The 22829-nt window shown below is 43.1% G+C and overlaps 1 protein-coding gene across 1 annotated transcript; it reads left to right on the top strand.

The window, feature by feature from the left end:
- The first annotated feature begins 216 nt into the window (after positions 1 to 216).
- PPP2CA (protein phosphatase 2 catalytic subunit alpha) lies at positions 217 to 22718 on the top strand. Its single transcript, XM_066613578.1, has 7 exons — positions 217 to 593; positions 16509 to 16718; positions 17871 to 18044; positions 18221 to 18310; positions 19598 to 19759; positions 20698 to 20816; positions 21967 to 22718. Exons 1-7 carry the CDS (start codon positions 492 to 494, stop codon positions 22037 to 22039), a joined length of 930 nt encoding a protein of 309 aa, XP_066469675.1. The 5' UTR covers positions 217 to 491; the 3' UTR covers positions 22040 to 22718.
- The last annotated feature ends 111 nt before the right edge of the window (positions 22719 to 22829 follow it).

Raw genomic sequence — 22829 nt, 5'->3', positions numbered from 1 at the left:
CCCTCTCGGCATTCCAAGAAGCCACCACGTGGCTCATTCTGCATATCGCAAAAGGCGGCTCCGCGGTGCCGCGCATGCGCACAACACTCGGCGCGCGCCCGTCTTTCCCCCTCCGCGGCGGCCCCGCCCTCTTGCTGTGAACGGGGAGGGCCTGCGTCGCGCATGCGCAGAACAGCTTTTGCGCGTGCCGCCTGAGCGAGCAGGCGCAGAGCTTTCGTGGCGGTTGTGTGAGGAGGGTGGAAGCTGAGTGGGTGACGTCAAGGCGCGGCAGCCATTACACGGAGCGAGTGAGGGGAGAGAGCCGTGGCCGGAGCTGCCGGGCGAGTCGCGCTGCTGCCTCCGCCGCCCTTCTCCTTGGCCGTGTTCTCCCGCCCGGCGGCAGCCTCCTGAGCGCCGAGTGCGGTCGCTGTGAGGGGAAGGAGGGCGGGTGCCGGGCCGGGCGGGTGCCGGGTGCCGGCGAAGGGGCAGGGGCGCGCGGCGCGGCGGCGAGGATGGAGGAGAAGGTCTTCACCAAGGAGCTGGACCAGTGGGTGGAGCAGCTGAACGAGTGCAAGCAGCTCTCCGAGGGGCAGGTCAAGAGCCTCTGCGAGAAGGTGAGTGGGGAGCGCGGGGCTCCGGGCGTGGAAGGCGTGAGGCCCCGAGTCTGCCTGGGCTGCGGCGGCCTGCGCTGTCGCGGGAGGGGCGCGAGGGGGCAGCGGCCTCTCCCGCCCGCTGAAGGGGACAGGAAGGGCGTCCAGTGGGTGGGGTGTGTCCATTGGCAGGTGCAGTGTGGCGGGCGGGCGGCGAGGACTCCCGTGGGCCGGGCCGCCGCTCCCCCCTCCCCAGCACCGTGATGGGGCCTGGAGATAAAGATGCCTCCGTGTCTGGACCCGGTCTCGGCTAAGGGAATCGGCCGCTCTCCCCGGCGTCCCTGCGCCCCCTGCCGCATCGCGCGGCTCCTTCTCGCCTCTTTTCCCCGCTGCCTCCTAAAATGGCGCCTTTCGCTGAAAATGCACTGATGGATGGACCCCCCAGTCGCCTTGTGCTCGGCGGGCGGCGTTTCCTTTGCTGGCTGGGGCTGGGTCGCCTCCTGGCGAGCAGGAAATCTCGCAGCAGCTCAGGGTGTTCAGCACACACTTTATCGCATGCTTTTTGTCTAGCCTCAACCTTGGCTGAGGCTTTTCACCAGAGAGAGACAGAGAGATGGCTTAATTAGCATACAAGAAGGATGATTAACTAATTTCTGCACAGCCCACAGGTGACACGGTTGGTCCTTGTTGCGTATACGCAACGATGGACACAAATGGCTTAAACCATTTAAAATATGGTGTCAAACTGTTGACACTAGTGGTGGTTGGTGCCTTCAGTCGGAATAGTTGACCCTACCAATGAAGCTGCTAAATTACCTACAATAATCTCCCCCTCTTTGGGGGGGGGGGCTTGTACTATAGTTGTACAGCATGTTGATGTGCAATAATCCATTAGACTAGGCTGTAAGAATTAGTAGTTTCTCTTGCTTCATAATTTAACTTGGGGAGACGTTTTAAGAGTGTTTTTTTGAATTCCATTTATGAAATGAATTTAACCCATCTTTAACCCACAGGTATACACATTTGGTCCCTTGTTGTGTGTATGCAACATTGGGCATAAGTTAAAGTGTTTTTGGGAAGGGTTTGACAACCTTTCCTCAATACCTGAAATGCCAGATTTTGAATAAATGATTATATTAAAGGTTAAAGATGTTGACGCTTAAATTGTTTTGTGTACTTCAGATCATATATTTTCTCTTTGATAATTGATAAGACTAGGATTGCTACCCTTACATTGCTATCGTTGTGTAGGAATTTTAATTAATTTTTTGTTTCTTAACTACTGAGCACACAACATGTTAGGTTGCTGGGGTTTAGCACCCTTAGAGCCTAATCCTATCTAATTTTCCAGCATCGGTGCAGCTGCAATGCAGCCCCAAGGTAAGGCAACAAATGTTCCCATTCCTTAAGGAGGCTTCTGTGATTGCCTCCCCACCGCAGGATGCAGTGCATGCCCTATTGGCATGGCTACATCGGCACTGGAAAATTGGATAGGATTGGGCTCTTACTTGGTTACAGATTGTACTAAAATTGACTTCTTGAGGTATAAAACTGGAAAGTGCCTGTAAAGCATCTCGACAGTTTCCTTAAATGGTGCTTTTTGCATAAATATATGGAAGAGGATCTGACTAATTAGCAACCTGTCACGCATATGTGGTGTGTCACTTTGTTACACATTGACATTTTCAACAATTGGTTTTGGTCAGTGTCTTGTTTGGCCACAGTGGCAGCATGTCCATGGGCCAGTGGAGCCATGGCACAGAGGTGTGCCGCGAATGGTCCCCAGGTATGTTGCAGGAATTTGGGAGAGGGTCATTTATCAATAGAATCATTGGGAGATGTGAGCCCCCATTGACAGCACAGTGTGCCTTGTCAATTGTCAAAAAGCTGATGGTGTGCCTTGACCATTTTAGTGCCTTGCCAGATGAAAAGGGTTAAAAATCACTGGGCCAGTGTAATGTAAAGGTGGACGTGTGTTGTACCAGCACCACCTATACAAGAAGCAGTGGGAAAATTGTACAAGCTGAACCAGACTGAGAATCTTGAGGGTGGGAGAAACTTTCTGTCTTACAAAGATCTATATTAATATGGCAGGCAAGCAACCTTCACCTTTCTGTTCCCAAGACAATTGGGCTGTGTAAGTTACTTGTGGTGTGTAAATTCTTTGGGAGGTGATGGTTGTGTGGGAGAGGGGGTAGTTCTTATTCTGATGCAGGAGGGAAAGCAGTGAAAAAGGAAAATAAACAAGGAGACAGACCTCTGCCAAAATGAAGTGCACAATTGGGGCTTGGTATCTGCAGGAGTTTGATCTCCACCCCACCCCGTGGATCCTGGGATCCACTTTTAAAAGTGTTTTTATAAGTCAAAATAAGACTGGAAATAGCCTTTCTTACCATAGTGTTGCAAAATTGTGCTCTTTGCGGGGCAGTCAGCAACTCCTGGTTTGCGTGATCCCCCTCCCTCTGTCCTGGCTTTCCTCAGCACAATCTGGAAGTAGTTTCTAGAGTGCCCTAGAGTGCCCTGCAGCCCTGCAAATGGCATGGTTTTGCAGTGCTACGGTAGGAAAGGCTATTTTCTGACTTTTTCTGGTTTTCTAAAACACTTTTAAAAGTGGCCCCCTCCATGTATGGATTGTGAAATCAGTGGACCCATGGATACAGTGGGTCCCTTGTAGTAACTTGTGATGCTGTCATATTTTTGATGAACTATGCATTCCTCCACTTTAGCAACCTTTTCCTGTCTACTGACAATTGTATATGTCTTGAGTTTGAGACAGTAGTCACAACTTGACAGTAGTCTATGCTTATTGTAACATATATGGAATTATCAGATCTTTGTCTGATGGATGACTTTTTTACTTATATGACAACATATGATTTAAGTGTTTGTCTTGTTGAAAAGTAGTATATAAATATTTTTTATGAGTAACATTGACAATGTTGGCTTGACATTGGACACTCAACTTTCATTAACCCTTCTTCCTGGAGTGCTGTTTAGTCCTAATCTCAAAGGAAATACAGTTAGTGGTGGTGTTAGAGTTAATGGTGGTGCTGGAATAATTCAAATTTTAAGGTGATAAAGTCATATTTAGTTCAGATGGCAAGGCTGTAGGTCAGAATTAGTTGCTAGATTCTTAATTTCTGAAACATTTAGAAATAAAAACTGTTCCAGGCATTTGGCATTAAGTATTGAGCATTTAAGCTAGTGATTAAAATATTTTGTTTTCAACCTTGTCCTGAGACTTGAGATGAGCCAGTTTGCCTTGGATCTAGCATTTCAAATAAAACAAAAACAAAAAAAATCAAAGATGCTAAGTATTCTAGATGTGTGCTATCAGCTGCTTCCTTAGTAATCTTAAATTAATAGAATGGATTGTCCCAAAATAAACTAGGAGCACAAACTGGTAAATGTGGCTGAACATATTTTTCAGCCCAACAATATCAAACTTAGGAAGTGCAATTGTAGTGACAAACAGTGAAAAAAGGAAATTAGTCAGGAAGGGAAGCTTCTCAAGAGAAACAAGTTGGTTGGGGCAGTATAAGGAAAACTGACATTTGTGGTTATTTGTTAAGGTGATGGTCATTGCAAAAATACCTTTCCCAGGTGTCGCCTAAAAGCATATTTGAAGCATTTTTTAATTGTGTAGAGAGGGAAGGAATGACCTTCAATATCTGTACATACTTTGTTCTATCAAGATATAATAGACGGATATAGGAGGAGTCATCAGTAGTATAGAGAAGTCAGACATTTAAGGCAAAGTACTTAAGAGGTGAGTCTAGATAAGTAATTAGAGTGGTTTAACATAAGGAGATTAAATTTGCCTTTGAAATTTAGTTTGCCTGTTGGACTATTCTGTAGAGTAAATGCAGGAAATATTGTTCCACTGACATACATGCTGCAATACAGTAAAATGTTTCTACAACCTGCTCTTGTTTGTTGGGTTTGACAAGAGAAACCAATCCCTTCACTTTTCCATTCCCCCCTTCCCATGCTGAAGCTCAATGCTGCTCCAAATTGCTTAGATTATATATTGCTACTTTCCTAATGGTATGGTTTTATTTAGATATAAAGATAACATGTAACTGAGGTACTCTAGCTAAATAGGCAATCAAGAATTAGACTTGAAATTCAGAATTAGATTGGATGCTAATGCTTCTAGAAATAGAGTTTATAATATGCACTTCTCATAAGACTTAATGAAACTTTTCAGTGCTATTCATGAGGTCAGCATTTAAGCAAGTGATTGAAATATTTTGCTTTCAGCCTCATCCTGAGACTTGAGTTACATGATCTGTATTGGTTCTAGCATTTCAAACAAAAACCAAAAAAATACCAGATATTGTATGCAAAGTATTCAAGATTTGTGCACTTTAGTCTTAACTGTTGTTGGCATTCTTCAGTCTTGGAAGACTATGGTATCGCGCTCTGAATGGTGGTTCTGGAACAGAGTGTCCTCTTCAGTGCGCAAAGCCTGGGTAAAGTAGATATGGAGGCTAGACTGTTACCCATGCAGCAAATCCCCCCTCTCCACGTCGCTGAAATGGTCCAATGGAAAGGCAGAAGCCAATACGGTTGGTTCCAGCGGCGTCACAGGAGTTGCCAGAACGTGACTGTGTTCAGCCATGAACTGCCTCAGGGACTTCGGCTCCAGATTTTGCCTCGAGGTTGACTCCTGAAGCCTTTTCCACAACTGGATGTAGCCACAAGGCAGTAGAGGTTTGGGATCAGAGTTTTCCTTCTCTCAGATGAGCTGCCTTCCCAGGCTGAGTCCCATCTACCTGGTGGCTGTTTAGTTGCCTCTTACGACAAGTACAGCCAAACTGAAGGCCTATTCTTATCCCCCAGCCCCCAGGGGTTAGTCTTAACTAAGCCTTAGTCTTAACTAAGCCCCATTGAAATCTGTATACGTGACAGACATGTTGGCAAAGCCCACTTTAGTCCCTGAACCAACATTTGGGAAATACAGATGTGCGCTGCTTAACTCTACTGTTAAGCATGGTGGAAGCTCAACCAAGAGGTACTTAATGAGGCAGTCCGGTTTCCCATAACCTTCAGTAGAGTGTCTGTTTACACAACAAGGAAACACTTAATGCAAAGAGAATCTCCAATAGCCTGTGCAGCCAGCTAGTGTCTGACAGGGAATGTCTGTTTACACAGCAAAGGCAATAGATTGGGCTAAATGTTCGCTTAATGACCTAATCGCATAACAAAGGGGATAGGAGAATGTATCCCCATCATTAAGTAGCAGAACACCTGTACTTGGTTCTCTCTCCTCCAGTTTTTTGCTCATTTTGGCATCTGTCTGACTATCCTCAGTCTTTAGTGTATGCACTCTGTTATCAGAATAAACTATGCCATTTAAATAGCAGCCTTCTAAATTGTGTAAAGATGCTCCCAAGAAGCAAATCTTTAAATCTCATTGTAAAAGGTGGTGAAATGGAAAATATGTGTCATTAAATATTTTCAGTTGCTGGTCTGTTTAGAAACTTAGCCCAGGGAGAAGTAATCGGGTCAAGTAGCTGTATGTATAGAATCCTTGAACCCCACACTGCCAACTAGAACCTCTTTTCAAGTCTTTACCAATTGGTAGACAAAATGATGTCCTTTGTAGCCGTAATTGCTAGAAACCTGCTTTTAGAAAGTGTGTAAAGCAGTAGGGATGCCCTATTCTGTCCAAGTATAAAATTAATTCATGCTCAGAAAATTTGCTGCTGTGTAACACAGCATGGGTACAGTCTACTTGCATTGTAAACGGAATATCTCTTGTACTGTATAAGGTTTCAAACCTGAACCATGTATATAGTAACTGAAGATAAAGAATATCCAATGTACTCTGATAGAAATACCTCCAAATATTGTGTGGTTATTATCTTCTCAATTGCTGTATGTAACTACTCAGCAATGGCAGAATTGGTCTTAATACGGTGAAATGCCTATATAGAAAAGTTTGATAATTTCACCTTTAATTTGAACTCCAGTTGGATTTATCAATAAAACTGAACGTTTCTGTATCATAATATCAAATGACATAACTTTTGTGAAAGATTTAAAACTTGTATTTGACGGGAACAATAGATACAATTACCAACAGTGAACAACCAGATGTAATCTTTGATTTTTACTGCCTGGGTAGTTTTTGGTTTTGTTTTTATTGTTTTTCTTTGTGGGCCACCTTGAGACCTTGGATGAAAGCTTGGTAATTGAATAAATCTGTAGTGAGATTGAAAACTTGGCAGACTAGAAAGGTCTTGAGACATGATCAAAATAATGGGGAATGGCATCAGCTGTCTGTCATAGGACAGGGAGTCCCACAGCCTGGATAACACATTTGAAAATACCCTTGTATATGTTTTGAAGCTAAGCAGATTTGGGTATAAGTGCCTGGAAGAGGCCCCATGGAAACTGTTTCCAAGGTGGAGTAGGACATAAGTGTAATGTGTGTTCCTAATACAGCATATTGATTCAAGGCGTCAAAAATGTTGTCCAGAAGGAAGTTGCTGACGCTTTGACCAGTTGCATATGCAGTTGCATGCATGCTTATACTTTGACAGAAGTAGAGTTACCCTGCCTCTGGCTATAAACATTTCTGTAGCAAAGCCACAGTATCAGCTGTACTTTACCCTGCTGCAAACCAAATATGTTTTTGCTAGAGATTTAACAAGGCCTATTCATATAGCTTGTTTGAACTTGTTTAACTGCTTTCTGCTGGTAATGTCGTGTTTTAAACTCCCCCACCCATTCTCCAATATTTATACATATAAGTTCCCTGTAGGAAGCACATACATGTTTATAGGGGCTGTCCATAGAAATCTATTCACACATGGATCAGGTCTTCATCTGCTTAGCTTAGCTTCACTTCAATAACGTTAGACAGTTGGGTTCTTTCAATCCATTAAATAGGTCCATGATAGGCTTCTTTGACTGATATGCTAATATCCTTATATTGTCAAGTCATCTGGTGTTGGAATTTCCATTGTCAGTGCATGTAACTTGGAATATACTAGTCAGAGCTTGTATTAGTTCATTGTGGCAATTGAATATTTGCTGCTGGTGTTGGAGACTATTTCCTCATTACATCTAGGCTTTGTTTTCTTGGTATTGGCCCATCAAGTATTCTTGAGGAGCACCTGATATTGAGAGCACCCTTCCATGACTCTGACTGTGCAGTGGTATGGGAGAGCCAAAGTATCACTTTTAGTAACATTTGTCCAGTATTTGAGTTGTGCCAACTGTGATGGTATAGGGCAGTGATGGAGAACCTTTTAGAGACCGAGTGCCCAAACTGCAACCCAAAACTCACTTATTTATTGCAAAGTGCCAACAAGGCAATTTAACCTGAATTCTGAGGTTTTAGTTTAGAAAAAACAACTCGTACATTAACATCTTTTGTCTTAAAAGAAAAACACAATAACAGAGCTTTCAATGATACAAACAACTTTTTATTGAAAGGTAACAGTTTGCATTTGGCCTGTTTCTGAACCATTGATGTCCAGCTCCTGTATCTCACAGTGCCCACATCTATAATAAGGAGGCAGCAGCACATACCCATCAGGGTTAGTAACCCGTAATTGACTTTTTCTCCAGAAATTTTTCCCCTCTTAAAGGCATCTAGGCTAGATGCCATCACCACATCCTGTGGCAAGGAGTTCCACAGGTTAATTATATGCTGGGCAATTGTGCTCACTGTGTACACACTGGGCAGTTACATGCTGGGTAAGTGGGTGTACCTCTTTTATTGAGTAGAGGGAGAGTAACTAGTCCTCCACACCCCAGCAGTGTCTTTTCTGGTGGCTGTCTACTGGTTTTCTTTTGCTTCTTTTTACATTGTGAGCCCTTTAGGGACAGGGAGCAGTTAGAAGTGAAATATAAATATTGTCAACAATAGTAATACTGTGCGAGATTGCATTAATTTTTTTATTAAGCCAGCAGTATTCTGGTTGGATGGCTGCATCATGCTGTATTTCATGCTCACAGCTATGTGAAATTGTGCATGCACTTTTCCAATAGGATTGGAGAAGCAGTTCTGTGGTTTACCTTTAAGATCATATAAAAATTAGTTTTGTGTGACGTTCTTATAGCTAAGCTTCCAGCGGGCAATAAGGCAGGGCCAGCAGCACATGCAGAGCTGGCGCCACAAAGCCCACGCTGTGGCCTGAGCGCTCTGCTCCCCTCCAGTTATGCCACGCTGTGAGCTATGCTCCCCTCCAACCTAGCTCCTCTCCAACCCCACCACGGGAATGTCTGCGCTGCACCCACCAGATGCAATCCTTCCCTCACTTTCTTGGGAGTAAGCCCCACTGACTACAGTGGACTTACTTCTGAGTAGACATGCATAGGAGTGGGCTCTCAGGCTGCAATCCCAGCCACGCATTCCTTGGAGCAAGCCCCAATGACTTTAATGAGACTTACTTCAGGGCCAGCACCACATGCAGGGCTGGCGCCTCAAAGCCTGCCATGGCAGCAGCAGCTTTGCTGAGCCCGCCTGACACGCCACAGCTTCACGCTGCCTGCGAGCCGCCCGCCTTACGCCAGACAGGGGAGAGAGGAAGTGCTTCCAGTGGGCTGCTGGGGGTGATGTGAGAAATGTCCCCTCACAGAGCTTTGCTCCTCCCCAGGGGCCTGGCTAGATGGGGCGCCTTGGGAGCAGTCCCCGCATCTCCCTATTCCTCTTGCTGTCCGTTCCTTTCCCAAGCTTGGCCTCGCCCCTCCCTCCTTTGCCCCAGAGGCTTGCGCCTGGCAGCTGGGTGATGGCTTGAGTGCCCACAGAGAAGCCATCTGTGTGCCCTCTGTGGCATGTGTGCCATAGGTTACCCTATACCAGTGGTGGCTATGTGTGACTCGCACAACTGGAAGAAGAGTAGTAATGGTTGTGTCCAATAATTCTTTGAGTGGCCTGAATTATATGCTTTAGACCTGGTAGTGCATCTGTCTCAGTGATTTTCAGTCTTTTTCATCTCATGGCACACTGAGAAGCTACTAAATTTGTCAAGGCACACCAACTATTTTTTGATAATTGACAAGGCACACCATGCTGCCAGCCTGAGGCTCATATCCCCCAAAGGTCTTACTAATAAATGATCCTCCCCCAAACCCCTGTGGCACACTTGCAGACCATTCATGGCACACCATTGTGCCATGGCACAGTGGTTGAAAATAACGGATCTAGCACCTTTGAAACTCCCCAAATCACTTGAAAACCAGGAGTACTCACCTTGGTTAGCATGAGTGCTGCTTTAATCCTTCCATCTTTTTAATATTAATGGACCATGTTTTTAGGGCTTATGAAAAATAGAAACTCCTGGGATACAATGGTATCACTTTGGGGTGCCTAACTTGGTACATCTTGGCAGCAAGAGGTTGGTGACATGATTTTTCTTACTTCTGCAACCCCTTTTTAGTGCCCCATTTGATGTATGGGTGTGATGGCATGGCAGCTAAATTGTCATGACTTTGCTGGAGCTGGCAGAAGTGCCTTTGTGTTCTTTTTGTTTGGCATATTTATAAGGGCCTCTCTGAGTAGAGAAGAGGACAAGTAGGAGGTGCTTCAGTTTTTATTGAAACTAAACTTTACTTTACGTTCATGATGGTCTGCTCCCTAAGCTTTGCATTTAATGGTTTAGCCCAGGGGTCGGCAACCTTAAACACTCAAAGAGCCATTTGGACCCATTTTCCAGAGGAAAGAAAACCTCGGGAGCCACAAAACCCTTTTGACACCTAAAATGAAGATAACACTGCATATATAGTTGTTGTTGTGTTTACCTTTATGCTCTTATAGGTCCCATTTTTATAAAGTAGCCCCCTTTTGTAGCTTTTAGTTAGTTTTGTCATACATTCTTGTCCTGTGTTTTCAGACGCCTGGTCCTCTATGATGTTTTGCCTGATTCCAAGGCCATTCTCTGCCTGGAGAATTATGCCCACTTTAAGCAAATTAGCTCCCCTTTCCCCCAACAAATGACCCTGGTTCTGCCCTGCAGTCCTGCTGGACCCCACCTCCAGGGTAGCTCCCCTGTTCAACCTGCAGAGGTCCTCTCTCCTGCCAGCAGCCTCCCACCACTACAGCAGACCCTGGATCGTCAGCAGGTCTTGGGCACAGCAGCCACACTTCAAACTCCAGTGTCTCTAGCAGTCCCTTAGTCACAAAGTCAGTCAGAGTATCCAGGGCAGAGTCCAAAGTCAGTAAGCCAAGTTACAATACAAGGTCAGATTCCAAAGTCAATCAAATCAGTCAGAGTATCCAAGTCAAAGTCAATAAGCCAGGTCAGATTCCAAAGTCAACCTGCACTCCTTCTACAACCCACAAACCCTTCCTGCCTCAGGTGCTCTTATATCCCTGAGGGCCCTATTGCCTTCAAGTGGCTGCAGCTGTGCAGCACACTCTGCTGGATGCCCAGGCCTTACCCTCAAAGGGGCCACTGCTGATACCACATCTACCTACTCACCAGATCTTCCTAGATTCCAATACAAGTGGGGGGGGGGAGCAGATCTCTATACAGACCAGTGCAAAAACTGGGAGAAGGTGCGGGCGAGGGAAGATCTCTATATAGATATCACAGCAAGACCATTGCAAAACCTCTTGCACACAGAACCAACACATGGAAGTTGGGGGGGGGGGGAGATCTCCATACATACCAGTGCAAAAACAGGGGGAAAGGTAAGTCAGCCCCAGTAGAGTCAACGGGGCTTCATCCCAGGGATGCATGGACAGGAGTGCAGCCTGTGAGTGGCTCCTCTCCCTGTCTACTCAGAAGTCACCCCCAGTAGAGTCAACGGGGCTCACTCCCAGGGGAGTATATATACACTGCATATATAGTTTGCGCTCCCCTCTTGTAGGTCACAGTTATATAATACACTTCCCTCTTTTAGGTCCCACTAAAAATCAGGTCCAGACCCACAGTTGGAGAACAACTGTTTTAGATTGTGCACAGGTGAACTGCTTGTGAAGGATACTGTCGTTCTTTACTGTCATTTACTTCTGTACTTCTGTAAATGCCTTTCCACACAATACTACCTCTGAACAAGACCACTTAGTACTACTTAACACTGTTCACAAAGGTGCTCCTGAACAAACAAGCTAAGAGTTCAAAACTGCATAAAATAAAAGGCATACTAACAGTGATTACTTCCCAACCATGAAATATGCTTTGGTGCTACATATACAGTATGTTACACATACAGTATACAAACATATACAGAATACCATCTGGTGCAGGGGTCTCCAAACCCCTTTCAAGTTTCCAAGTGAAGGAAATGGGGCAGTGAGAGTGTGAGTGAGTGACCAGGGGATGCTGAGTGGGGAGCTTGAAGGCTGTAATCCTGTGCACACTTTCCTGGGAGCAAGCACAATGGGACTTACTTCTGAGGAGACGCGCACAGGATTGTGCTCTAAGCTTGGGAGGAGGACAGAGCAGCTGCACTCAATTGCTTGCTTTTGCCTTGGCTCCGTGGGGTCAGGGCTGCTTGTGGGAAGGGGGGTCATCAGGGTGTTCAATTACTTCTGAGGAGACACGAACAGGCTCAGGCTGTGGCTCCTGCAGGAGGGAACGTGCGGGGGCTCGCTCTCGGCGGAGGAGCTGCTCCGCCAGCCGTTCCCGCCCTCTCCAATGGGGCGCAGCTGGAGCCGGTGTGCTCAGGGTGTTCAATGGGACTTACTTCTGAGGAGACACACACAGCATTGTGCCCCGAGCTTGGGAGGAGGACAGAGCAGCTGCACTCAATTGCTTGCTTTTGCCTTGGCTCCGTGGGGTCAGGTTCGTTTACGTACCCTCCCCTACACGGGCAGGCGGCTGGTGCTGCGGCTCGGGTGGGAGGGAACGTGTGGTGGCGGCGGCGGCGCAGGCTCTTTGGGCAGGAGCTGCTCCGCCAGCCGTTCACGCCTTCTCCTATGGGGCGTAGCCGCAGGAGGTGAGGGAGCTGCGCTGTGGTGAGCAGCGGCTGCTTCACGGGAGGAGCGTGCCCCTCCCCCCAAGGCTTGGCCCTGCAGGGAGCTCCAGGAGAAGGCTGAAAGAGCCACTTGCGGCTCCAGAATGGCAGGTTGCCAACCCCAGGTTTAGCCCAAGTTTTACTTGGATCTTTTCTACAATAAGTATGGTATGTTTCAGAACAGAAGAGAAATGTGACAATTACAAAGAAACAATGCCTTGTTTAAACTGAGAAATCATATATAATGAGTGAATGTCAAACATTAGCAAATGCTCTGACCAAAAAAACGTTGCTGCAGGCTGGATAAAATCTTGTGGTGGGCCAGATTTGGTTTGGAGACCCCTGGTTTAGCCCTCAGCAGTTTGCCAAAGAAGCACCTGATTTCTCAGGATTGGGAAATGTACTGTCTCTGTTATAAAATGCTCAACATTTCAAGGGTGAATCAAGTTCCATTTGTTCTTTTAATTTTCACAGCTAACAATTGTCTGATGTTTACCAAAGTACTATAAATATTTAGAATTATCAAGCAAGACGTCAGCCCTATGTGCATGTATAATTAAGTGATCACAATTATTTTAGGCAGGTAATGGAAAGTATTCCATGTTTCTTAAACAGAGTGCATCACTTTTTATTCAGCTTTTACAATAGACTTCTGGATATTTTTTTTATATGGGGGGGGCCTGTGCACCCATTAACCTGTTTTAAAGTCTTACCAGGTAAAAATCTTCTTACTAAAACAGACCACTATGAACCTACAGGCTTATAGTACTTTGCAGGCTGCCTCTCCCAGCAGCCGGAACGCTTGAAGATGGAGGTCAACAGGAAGTGATGGTAGCAGCCTACAAGGTGCTATAATCTTGTAGGCTCATAGAGATCTGTTTTAGTGGTATCTGCAAGTGCGTTGGGTGATCTGTGAAATGGATACAGCGGCACACCTATACTTAAAACATTTTATGTTATGCACAGATTTTCGTATGGTGAAAATGCTGCAAGAAAGCAGTACATCTAGGGTCACTCTTCTCCCTCTCCTAGTTCAGGGTGAAAAAGAAGAAAAAGCATACTAAAAATCAAAATGGTTGGCAACCTTCAGTCTCGAAAGATTATGGTATAAGCCTACAGTACTCTGTATTCCCAGGCGGTCTCCCATCCAGGTACTAACCAGGCCTGACCCTGCTTGGCTTCAAAGATCAGACGGGTTTGGGCATGTGCAGTAACAGTAAAACAGTAAAAATCAAAATAACATGCAGATATTTAGGGGCCATTCCATTCAGCCCAGCTTTTCCCACCTGCCGCCTCTTGCCATCCAGCCTGATGAATAGTTCTGGTTAACTTGAAAGCTTGCTGCTCAAGATCTTTTCATTTTAGTTGATCTTAATCAAATTATTTAAATACAACTTTTGGATTTTTTTTCTTATGAACCAACTTGGAGTCCAATCCTATCCAATTTTCCAGTTCCAGTGTAGCCGTGCCAATGGGGCATGCACTGCATCCTGTGGTGGGGAGGCAGTCACAGAGGCCTCAAGTTATGGGAACACTTGTTCTCTTACCTTAGGGCTGCATTGCAGTTGCACTGGTGCTGGCAAATTGGATAGGGTTGGGCCCTTGGTTGTCCGAAATTTTTACAGGGTAATTACTGTTCTGTTTCTTCTGTAGAATCTTGTATGGAGGAAAGGAGGAACAGTGTATACCCAAATTCCTAAAATCACAACCAGTTTTTCCTTCCTTTTGGGCCTCAGATGTAAGAATGCCAATAGCTGGCCATCCCTTTCTTGTGTAGTAGTTCTGAGAGGTCAAGTTGAAAACAGTCTTCACTTCATCCCAGTTATCCTGGTGACTGCTAACATCTGACGCAGGCCTGATGCAAATATTAATAACAGTGTTTATATAACACAAAAGTTCACAAAGTAATTTACAGAGAAAAACAAATAACTAAATGGCTCCCTGTCCCAAAAGGCTCTAAAAATGCAGAAGAACACCAACAGAAGAACAGCAGAAGAACAGCCACTAGAGAAGACGCTGTAGCCCCAAAGAAAATATAAGGAGCAGTAATGCCTTGCTCAGCATTTCTGGGACCTTACATAAGTGACCTTCATCACATTTATCCGTGTGGCTGCAGAAATAGTGTTGGTTCCAGTGTTCAAGCTCATCCCAAGGACTGCATCGTAGTGGCCTCCGTAGTAGTATAAATACTAAGCTTTGATGTAAAAAAACACACACGCAACTTGTGTTTGCATACAAAGCAGCTGCCTGCATCACTTAATATTTATGGACATGAAAAGAGGCAAGACAGTTCTCAAAGTTAACTTCTTTCTGGTCATATTACTGCATCTGTCTATTTTATCCCTTTACCTCCATTTCTGATCTGTTCAGAGTGGACTAAATAGGAGCAGTAAAAACAGTGTCCCTTTTGCCCTATGAGAAATTGTGTAACTGAAAAACCTGCATGCTTTTATAGATGCAGAAGTTAAGATATAGCAGAGCACTATTGGTAGCCCAGATAAATCTGAGTACTAGAATCATGCAGGATTCCAGCAATGTTGTTCATTATACAAGCCTTTGATTCATCAGCATCAGTATTTCTGGACATTGGATACCTAGAGCTTCCCCATCTGGAGCAGTTGTGTCATTCATTTCTGTGGATAGAGCTGACCTAAACAATTTATTGAACACCTGCGACCTGAGACCCATGTACCCAAGATGCCTATGTGTGCCTGTTGACCAGTGACTCTACCTGGTAGCAACTGTTTAGACATCTAAAATATAAACTAATATAATCCCTCAACAGGACTGGAAGGAATTTGCTTGCCCTGGCATCTAGGATTTTTTGACCTTTCTTCCATGGTATACTTAATGACTTGAGGCCAGAAAAGATAGGCACCTGTCTGATTTTCATTCTGTATACAGTATCACACACTCGGGGGGGGGGGGGTACTATATAAATAAAAAAAATCTAAACTACTAAAATGAGACAAGTTATAGTATCACTTCTGGAAATGTACGGGTGGATTCTTGGTATTTGAGGAATCCATTCCCAGAACTCACGTGGATGGCAAAAATTGCATTAAAGCAAATCCATTTAACAATGTCCCTTTGCCAGGCTAGTTTAAAACAGCCTTGCTGACCTCTGTAATGCATCAAGGAGACAATCAGACTCCCTCCAGGTGCTTAGAAAGGCTTCACTCCAATGCAGCAATCCCACTCTTCAGGAGCCGCAGCGCAGGGCGGAAAGAATGGAGGCGGTGATAATCAATACCATTTAGCAGTCTTTCATGTGCTCAAGGGGAAGGGAGGGATCTCTTGCCTTGGAGCGAAACTCTTCTGAGAGCCTGGAGAGAATGAATGATGAATTGTCAGCTGGCTACCCTCTCACATCAACAAGGCTATTGTTAAAAGATTTTTTCTTTTAATTTAAAGGGCCCTTCTCATTGCATTGAGAAAATTGTGGGTGAAAAATCCGTGGATAATTAGGATATACCTATACTCTTTATTTCTGGTAATGTACTGTGATGTACACTCCTCATACATGGGCTTCCCCATGCAAACTGTTTTGAGCTTGGGTTCGGAGTTGTGAAGGTGACTTAGGGTGGGAGTGTATTTGGCTCAAGATCATCCAGTAAATGTTGGTGGAACAGGGATTTGAACCTCTCTTTTCAGACTACATCCAGTTTTCATGCTGGCTCTGTGTTTGCTGCTGTGGTGTATGTGAGCAGGGTTTCCAGTGGTATGAATTTTCTTGATACTACATAGAAACAAGTAAATGTGTGCGTGAGAGAGCATGAGTGAGCACACGCCACTTGCAATTGGAAGTCTCTTCCTCAGAGTAGTTTATGAACTGGCTGATAGAATACAGTACAATGTGAGCCTAGCATATGGATCAAAATCCAAACATCATAACTTTCTTCTTAGGTCTTTTGAATTCATTGGAACTTGTATCCAAGAATTTATGCTTAATGTGTGTTCTGGGATTTTATGTTTGAAATAGTGCTGTTTCATGTACAAGTTTTTGCTGTTCTGTTACAGGCTAAAGAAATCTTGACAAAAGAATCCAATGTGCAAGAAGTACGATGTCCAGTCACAGTTTGTGGAGATGTCCATGGACAATTTCATGATCTCATGGAACTTTTCAGAATTGGAGGCAAATCACCAGACACAAATTATTTGTTTATGGGGGACTATGTTGACAGGGGATATTACTCTGTTGAAACAGTAACACTGCTGGTCGCCCTCAAGGTAATGTCATTTTTAATGAGAGTTGCTGTTGTAGAATATAAATCTGCCATAGTGTGTATTATTTTAAAAATCATAGTAGCACAAATTCATTAATGGCACAGTGTCCTTGTGTAAGCCTTTAAAGGTTTTATTACACTAATACAAAATTACATTTAATTAAAATGTAAAATTAAAAAAAAGTCCGCCTGAAGTAAGCAGTCTTTACCAGATACAGTTGGACCACAGTATCTGTGGAGGTCCATTTCTGAACCCCCTGTGGATTCTGAAATCTGTGAATCTGTGGGTGGGGTCCATCATCTGGGAGGTCTTTTGTGTGGCCTCCTCAAGCCTTAGAAGACCTTCTGGAGGCCTTAGAAAGGTAGTTCTGATTTTCACAAAAACTGGAAGTGCCTTTCTGAGGCATTTTGAGGCTTGGAGCTGAGCGTGGACTTGCTGGGCCTTAGTAAGCTTCCTGGATGTGACCAGAAGGTGGTTCCAGTCACATCTGGAAGGTCAGGTTGGGCCCTCCAGCGCAGTTTCAGAATCCGCATAGAGCCAAATCTGTGGGTTCCAAACCCACAGATGAAAAGGACACACCTGTATCTTGGTATTGGTAGGGAGAGGAGCTGAAGGAGTCTTGTAGGCATAGAGTATTCCACAGTCTGGATATCCCAACCAAAAAAAAGTGCTTAAAAAATCGCATTATCTTAATGCAGTGTCTTAATGCAAAAGGGAAAGGGATGATAGTTCTGGGTTTCAAAAAGAATAGTCTAATTCTTTTTAATTTTGGAGTATCTGACGCTATGTTGTGACCCACAGTTAAATGTGTTGTAGAGGTCCCCAAGTAGTATACTGCTTAGACTTTCCAGAGGCAAGTAAATTGCTTGAAGAAACTTATGGGTACAATTATGCTTCTGCCAAAGGAAAGCATATAATGGGACACCTCAATTAAACATGGGTACCCATATATTAGATACCATAAAGTGTAATGCTAATATTAATATCTTGCTAGTAATCCTCATGAAAAATGGTTTAAAATGGAGTTGTGTGTGTATAGTCTGTTTTACAGCATCTTTATGAGTTTCTTTTTTAAAATGAAGTCCATTCTTTGTTTTGAAAATAGTGGTGGAAATAAATTATTGGTTTAGTCACTTCAGCCATCTTATTTTGTAGGTTCGTTACCGTGAACGCATCACTATTCTTCGAGGGAACCATGAAAGCAGGCAGATCACACAAGTATATGGCTTCTATGATGAGTGTTTAAGGAAATATGGCAATGCAAATGTTTGGAAATACTTCACGGACCTTTTTGATTATCTTCCTTTAACTGCCTTGGTGGATGGACAGGTAGGTTGGAAATATTGATGTAAAATGTTGCAGGTAGAAGTAGTGCAATGTGTAGAATACATGATCTTAACTTTTGTCAGATTTTTTTCTTCTATTGTAAACTAGAAGTTATTGCCACTTGAAATAGTTAAAGCTAATTTACGCCAGGTGATTCTAACAGTTGCATAAATTTGCAGATTTTCTGTCTACATGGAGGCCTCTCCCCATCTATAGATACACTGGATCATATTAGAGCACTTGATCGCCTGCAAGAAGTTCCACATGAGGTAACTCATTTTGTCATTTCAGTACAATTTCTGTGTTGCATTTGTGCATATAGTACCATGTTAACTGCTCTGTTGCAAATTACCAAGCTTTCTTAGTTTTTCCCCATTGTCTGACTATTTACCTTTTACCTCTTTGCCTTTTACCTGACTTTTAAGATTTGTGATGGCTTCACAATTCCTTAATTAAAACAACACAGCTACAAAGTGAGGGATTGTACTCTTGCCGTAGGTAAAGCTAGTGGAAACTTACTAACCAGTGACAAATCTCAAAGCAGCTCTTATTCCTGACTTATAATAAGCAATCTAGATATCCATATTGTTCCTAAAACCAGGTGGACAGTCTTGGCCCCTATAGGAATGAACAGTTCCATGTTCAGGGGCTTGCTTGTTTTCAGCATATAGGGTTCAGAGTTTTATTAGTGTGTGATGTCCTTTGTCTGGTTTGACAATTACCATAATTGGTTAGTTTCATATATAGGTAGCAGAGAGTAAACATGGTAAACTAAGTTTACACATCTTGGTTTGTATTGAATAACCATCTTATCTGACCTCCTAACGCTATGATGCTTTGCTTACTGTTTCCTAGCAAATGTGTACTTTGACCATTAATGTCAATTGACCATTTAGGGTGTTAAAGTTGAAGATCAGAGCTTCTGTAATGAGAACAGAATCTGAATCTTGTCATGCTCACTACTCTGTATTTCTGACATTGCTTAGAGATTTTTCATGGCTGACTTGCATGTTCTCCTAATAGATAAATTCTTGTATACCTTCCTACTGTATTATCCTCTGAAAGAGGGTACAGTTGCAAGCTCCTTACGCAAGTAAGCATAGTCTGAACTTCTAAGAGTTATCTGTATGCTCTAGGTTCTCGACAAGGGTTATGGCAAAGGGTGTCTGTCCCTATTCAGAAAATGGGAGCAGTTTGCCTCCAAATGACTTGTTGGGAAGGGTAGCATTTGCCTTTTTATGCAGGTTAGAGCAGCCAGTGGCTGTCTGAAGAGTAGGTGCTATATGGGATGGCAGTGGCTGGTTTTCTGTTTTGGACAGGAGTGTGAGAGACAAGGCAAAGGTAATGGAAGGGCTGACTTTCCATTACCAGTGGTTGGAGGGAAGCATGCTCCAATCTTTTGAGAACTAATAGGTGGTTGCAGGAAGGTGGCTTAATACCATCCACTTATAGATTTATCAATTATCCTCAAGTACTAGGTTAATTTGGTCATTCAACTTCCTTATATTGGCTCTTTTCAATTTAAGGCTTAGTGATGCAGAAAATATTTTTTCTAGGGTCCAATGTGTGATTTGCTGTGGTCGGATCCAGATGACCGTGGTGGTTGGGGCATTTCTCCTCGGGGTGCGGGTTATACTTTTGGACAAGATATTTCAGAAACTTTCAACCATGCTAATGGCCTTACATTGGTTTCACGAGCTCATCAGCTGGTAATGGAGGTAAGTGTGTGAGAGTGAGAGAGAAGCTACCCTAAACACTAGATTCCCTGCTATTCCTTTTCCTGGGCTAGAAAGCTCTTAACCTTATCCAGCTACCCTTGATGTTAAATCTGCAGTGGCAGAATACACTGTACATCTAATTCTTTCAAAAACAAGCTTGTTGAATAGATCTGAATATACAATTTATTATAGGAATATCCGTGCTGCTAAGCTAATGGAAATACACCCAGGCAGGCCTAAATTGTGGTGTTCCAAGCCAACTATCGCAATATGCATTAATTTCAGTTTAGGTAACTGATTCAGTAATCTAGTCAAGGTCAGCTAACTATAGAGTGTTCTGTATGCAAATCTTAAGTCTAATTCTTCACTATTCCTTTTCAAGGGTATAGAAAAGAATCGTGTACCATACTATGAATGTCCCCTTTTCAAATAGTTCGTAAAAGTCTAATATCTTCACATGCTGTTTTTATTATGCACCCTGCTTTATATTCATCCTCATAACCCTATAAGTCAAGGTTCTCTGAAACCACTTCCAACAACTGAGGCTAACAGTAGCTACTATGAGAGCAATAGCAGACAGCCCATACTTTGAGTGCAGAAAGTACCAGGTTGAATCCAACTATTTCCACTTAAAAGAATCTCTGCTAGCAGAAGTGGGAAAGATTCCTTCTGTGTGATCCTGGAGAGCCGCTGCTCATTGGAGTACACACCGCTGGGTTAGGAGGACTGATAATGATTTGGCATAGGGAAGTTTCATCAGTTTCTTGCTTCTTGGTATGGAAATAGCTAAAGTAATTCAGTGTCTGAATTATTAGTAGATTATCTGTAGCGGAATTAGTATGTTTTAATGGACATTTTGGAGATAGCAATTAATATTGCCGTATTGGGTATGGCAATCACTGTCTTAGACTGATGTGCTTTTTCTCCTTCCCTCTCAGGGATACAATTGGTGCCATGATCGGAATGTAGTAACAATTTTCAGTGCTCCAAATTATTGTTACCGTTGTGGTAACCAGGCTGCAATCATGGAACTTGATGATACTTTAAAATACTCATTGTAAGTATAAAGATTATTTCTGTGCAGATTGTCACTTTAACTCTGGTTTGAAAGTCCTTTGCAAGAATGAGCTATGCTGCTGATAAGAGATGAGTAATGTTGGATCTCAGATACTTCAGGGGGATTTTTGCAGTGTTTTAGACTTTCTAACTTGATGATCCTTAAAATGGAAGATGCATTTGAAAGAATTCAAATTCTGCTGTTTTTGTCTTAGTCTTTAAAACAGTGGTTTCAAATAAAGGCTACCATTAAACTCTAGGAGTAACATCCTGCAACAATAATAGAATTGGCTGCCCATTATACAATTTCAAGTTACCTATAAAGTTATACTATGTTCTCTTTCCATCACTAGTTCCACACTCAGTATTTACTGCACCAGCCTATGCATGGGTAAATGCAGCCTCCTGGTTCTAGAAGTAGGCTATATCTGAATGCAAGATGTAAGGGAGTGGGTAAACAGGTGTCTTTTGTGCTCTCTGAGGCATCTGGTGAGCCACTGAGATACAGGAAGTTGGACTAATGGCTCCTTGGCCTAATCCACAGAGCTTATGTATCTATGTGGACCCAAGTCCCATTGTGTTTGAGGGAGCTTACTCCATGCACAGCATGAATAAAACTGCAGTTTAATTATTCTTGAGAAACTAGAACAAAATTCCATTTGGGCTATTGCATGCTGCCTCATATGAACATTGTATTTGTAAAGATGTTAAGTTCAGTTCCTTCAAACAGCAGGCAGCCTTTAAATGCCCCTTGGTGAGTCCATGTGTTTGCTTTTTGTTAACTATTGCTATAGAGTGGGCTATAGATTTAAATTTTGAATTGAAGAGGAACTTTTAGAACTCTGCATATGTTAGCCTGTTTGTAGCCTTGTACCAGAATTTAGTTCTCGAAGTCACACTTTCCTGAAGTTAAGGATACATATTTGTGGTTGTTGCAATTTTTACACTTGGTTCACTTGTATTGACTTAAAAGTACAAGTTTAACACTGGTACATGTTCTAAAAATACATGCCCTGTATATCTGCTTACGACTCGAAGTATGAAATGAATAAACTTTCATGATATTGAGAGCCGTAAAGGTATTTAAGTACTACAGAACATTGAGTCATGTACTAGTGTAATGTTGATTTTAAAAGTGCCTTGTTTTCCAGTTTGCAGTTTGATCCAGCACCACGTAGAGGTGAACCACATGTTACACGTCGCACCCCAGACTACTTCCTGTAATGAGATTTGACACTTGTACAGTATTGCCACAAACCATGTGTTGACCTAAAGGATATGGGAAGAGCAACAGTAACTCCAAAGTGTCAGAAAACATTTAACATTGAAACTTGTTTTCACATGGACCAAAAGATGTGCCATATTGAAATACAAAGCCTCTTGTTTGTCAGCGACTGTGACCACTTTAGAATGAACCAGTTCATTGCATGCTTGAAGCAACATTGTTGGTCAAGAAACCAGTTTCTGGCATAGCTCTACTTGTAGTTACTTTTGCTTTCTCTGAGAGACTGCAGATAATAAGATGTAGACATTTAACACCTCGTGATACAATTAACTTTCCATTTAGCTATAGCTTTCCAGCATGACTGTAGATAAGGATAGCAAACAATCATTGAAGCTTAATGAACATTTTAAATACGTACCAAGCCTGATTTCTTATTTGTGTTCTGAAACTGTTTTTGTTTGTTTTTTCAGGGAAAACTGTTTAATTTAATTGTATGATTGTTTTTGTCTGCGATCAGTTTCCTCCCACATTCTCCCCTCACATTATTTCCTCTATACAGACTGCCCCTTGTACTTGTCCATCATAGTGCGTTATTTTGAACAGAACAGTTTTTTTCTGTAAGACGCTGCAGAAGAGCACTGCAGCATTTTTCATAATAAACTTGTGAATTATGGAACATCATTGACTTTTAATTGTATTGCAGGCCGATGTTGTGTTTAATAAAAAAATAGCTTTTATGTCTCTTTGAACCTATGTAGAATCAAGATTATGCCCCAAACAAGGTCACTT

The sequence above is a fragment of the Tiliqua scincoides genome, chromosome 2, assembly GCF_035046505.1.
Source record: "Tiliqua scincoides isolate rTilSci1 chromosome 2, rTilSci1.hap2, whole genome shotgun sequence".
Lineage (NCBI taxonomy): Eukaryota > Metazoa > Chordata > Lepidosauria > Squamata > Scincidae > Tiliqua > Tiliqua scincoides.
Note: the sequence above shows the minus strand (reverse complement) of the source record. Positions and strands in the feature narration are given on the sequence as shown.